At 55.6% G+C, this 2971-nt stretch overlaps 1 protein-coding gene across 1 annotated transcript; it reads right to left on the bottom strand.

The window, feature by feature from the left end:
• Positions 1 to 228: 228 nt before the first annotated feature.
• Positions 229 to 2667, bottom strand: LOC127185525 (paraneoplastic antigen Ma6F-like). The gene is made up of 3 exons (XM_051141955.1): positions 2280 to 2667; positions 1884 to 2231; positions 229 to 1277 (listed from the first exon to the last, which is right to left on the bottom strand). The coding sequence occupies exons 1-3, from the start codon at positions 2665 to 2667 to the stop codon at positions 229 to 231; spliced, it is 1785 nt and encodes a 594-aa protein (XP_050997912.1).
• Positions 2668 to 2971: the final 304 nt, after the last annotated feature.

A 2971-nucleotide genomic window follows, 5' to 3' on the forward strand; every position in this document is an offset into this window, starting at 1 on the left:
CACAGTCCATTCGGTGGCAATTCTGGTCCTGTGGATAACTCCAGTGGGATGAGGTGGTGGTGATGGCCAAGACTGCTTGGGGAGTGGAGAGAGAGAACTGGTTTAAGGCTGGGTAAAACTTCTTCTGGGCCCTGCTCTATCTTTAGGCTGAAGCACAGGCCCTGGGCTTCCCTTCCTTGCCTCTAGGAGTTGGCTGCCTGAGGTAGGAAGGCCTTGAACCTTCTGAGCCTACTCGCCAAAGAAGGATTTGGGGTGACCAGACTCCCATGCCCCACTCTCATTTTCCGACTCTGTTACAGACTGCTCTTCTTCTTCCTTTCCTGCATGGGCCAAGCTCTCAGGAACACCTAGGCCCTCAGTGGGCCCTGCCTGGCCTGAGGCAGCAGGGGCTGACACATTTTCATCTCTCTGGGAGACAGGCAGGCCCTCAACCTCAGCAGAGGCAGGGCCTGCCTTTGGGGCACCATCATCATCAGGAGCAGCCCCAGCAGCTTGCTCAAGAGCAGCAGCAGCAGCAACAACCTGGCCAGCATCTTCTTCACTGGCTGGGAAGGCCTCTCCAAGAGCAGGGGCCGGCTCAGCAGCCCCAACACTGACAAGGGCAGCCTGGGCCACATCTAGCTCTCCTTCCTCGACTTGGACCATCACATTTTCAACCATGGCTGCCTCACAAGCCTCAGTCTCCCGAATGAGCCTGAGCAGCCCCACAAAGCCAGGCGGCCGCCTCTCCAGCCGCATCCTTCTCAGGTTGTTCTGCAGCATATGGTTGGGCCGGCCCCGCATCAGCACCTGCCGGGCCCTCGCCTGATCCACCATTGCAGGCTGGATGGCTCCCTTTTCGATGGCCATCTGCAGCAGACCTTCCAGGCGCATCACGTAGGCAAAGAGGCTTTCCTGAGGCCGCTGGGAGCAGGTCAGGAACTTCATCCGCGCTGTCATCACTGTATCCTTGTTGCCAAACACCTGCACCAGCGCAGCCAGACAGTCCTGTGCAGGGGTGTCTGGATACTCTTCCAGAAGCTCGCACAGGAGATCCAGGGCAGGGCCCCCCAAGCTCTCCATCAGCCGCCGCCGCCTCTCGCTCTCGGATATGTCACGCCACAGGTACAGCATGTCATTGGCATGGTCCAGCCAGTTCTCGAAAGACTGAGCCCCACAGCCAGGCTGCTCTTCCATCCCAGAGAAGTGCCTCAGCTCCTGGTAGGCCATGTTTTCCAGGATGGGCTGCAGGGCATGGCTCCACTGCTGGGTCCAGCCTCCAGCACCATGCGCCTCTCCTGCCAGGTCAAAGGCCTCTTCCTCGCTTTGAGAAGGCCCTGCCTCACCTGCTGCTCCTGCCAATCCCACAGCTCCTATAATCCCTGCAATTCCCATGTCACCAGCAGCTCCCTCCTCGTCTGACATCCTTCCTTCATCTGCAGCTCCTGCCTCATCCTCACCTACGGCTCCTGCTCCACCCACAGCTCCTCCATCATCTACAGAGCCTTCATCCCCTGCAGAACCTTCATCACTCCCAGACTCATCATCACCTGCAGACCCCTGTTCATGTGCCCCTGCCTCCAGAACTCCTCCTTCTCCTGCAGCTCCTACCTCACCTGCAGCTCCGGCCCAACCCAAAGCTCCCATCACTCCCACAATCCCCATGTCACCTCCAGCTCCTTCCTCATCAGACATTCTTGCAGCCCCTGCCTCGGCAATATCATCTTCCTCGTCCTCAGCCCTCTCATCGGGCAGTCTTGCTTCATCTATAACTCCTGCCTCATAGATAACCTCTGCCTCGTCTACAACTTCATCTTCTGCTCCTTCCTCATCTGACACTCCTGCCTCCTCCTCAGCTCCTTCCTCATCTCTTCCTTCTGCCTCACCCACATCTCCTGCCTCACCCGCATCTCCTGCCTCACCCGCATCTCCTGCCTCACCCGCATCTCCTGCCTCACCAGCATCTCCTGCCTCACCAGCATCTCCTGCCTCACCCACAGCTCCTGCCTCACCAGCATCTCCTGCCTCACCAGCATCTCCTGCCTCACCAGCATCTCCTGCCTCACCCACAGCTCCTGCCTCACCAGCATCTCCTGCCTCACCAGCATCTCCTGCCTCACCAGCATCTCCTGCCTCACTCACAGCTTCTGCCTCACCAGCATCTCCTGCCTCACCAGCATCTCCTGCCTCACCAGCATCTCCTGCCTCACCCACAGCTCCTGCCTCACCCACAGCTCGTGCCTCACCAGCATCTCTCTCTTCCACTGCAGCCCCTGACCTTCCTGAAGCCCCTGCCCCACCTGAAGTGCCTTCCAAAGCTTGCCCATGAGCCTGTTCAGGGAAACTGAATCCAAGAGCGGCATCTTCATCAGGGATCCGAGGCAAGAAGATCACATTCCAGGGCTCCCGATTATTTGGTATTTGTCGGGGAATCAAACTTTGGTTTAAATTGTCAGCAAATTCAACCAAAGCAACCTTTGCCCCAATCTCCTTTCTGAAAACCTTGCCAAGTACTCGGTACCTGCCCAGAGGTCTGAGGGCGGCCTGCACTGCCTCCTGGAATTCTTCTTCCTCACAGTCCTCAGGGATGCCCAGGATAAGCACTGAGCGGTGGGCATTGATACCCATCCATCCACACCAGTCCTGCAGAATTGTCAGCGCTGTAGCAGCAAACTTAGAAGGGAACATGACCAGGCAGGGATGTGTCTTGACTGTAGCAGTCTCTTCCTCAGCTTATGAGTGAAAAAAAAAAAAAAAGGCATGTTAGTCAAGCAATCCAGACCCCACCAAGCTTCCTCATAAAGTGTGGGGCCAGTCCTACTTCTCATCCATTTTGCTTGGTCTTAAGAAAACCTTTGACAAATTAAATCCATTTATAATATACAGAACTAGTTATATTTCATATTTTTTCTGGTGGAAGTTCTAGTATGTTCTAGTATGTTGTTCTAAGTTTTCAAGTTCTAGTATTAATTTGCATTTAATAGTCCATTCT

The sequence above is a fragment of the Acomys russatus genome, chromosome X (genome assembly GCF_903995435.1).
Source record: "Acomys russatus chromosome X, mAcoRus1.1, whole genome shotgun sequence".
Lineage (NCBI taxonomy): Eukaryota > Metazoa > Chordata > Mammalia > Rodentia > Muridae > Acomys > Acomys russatus.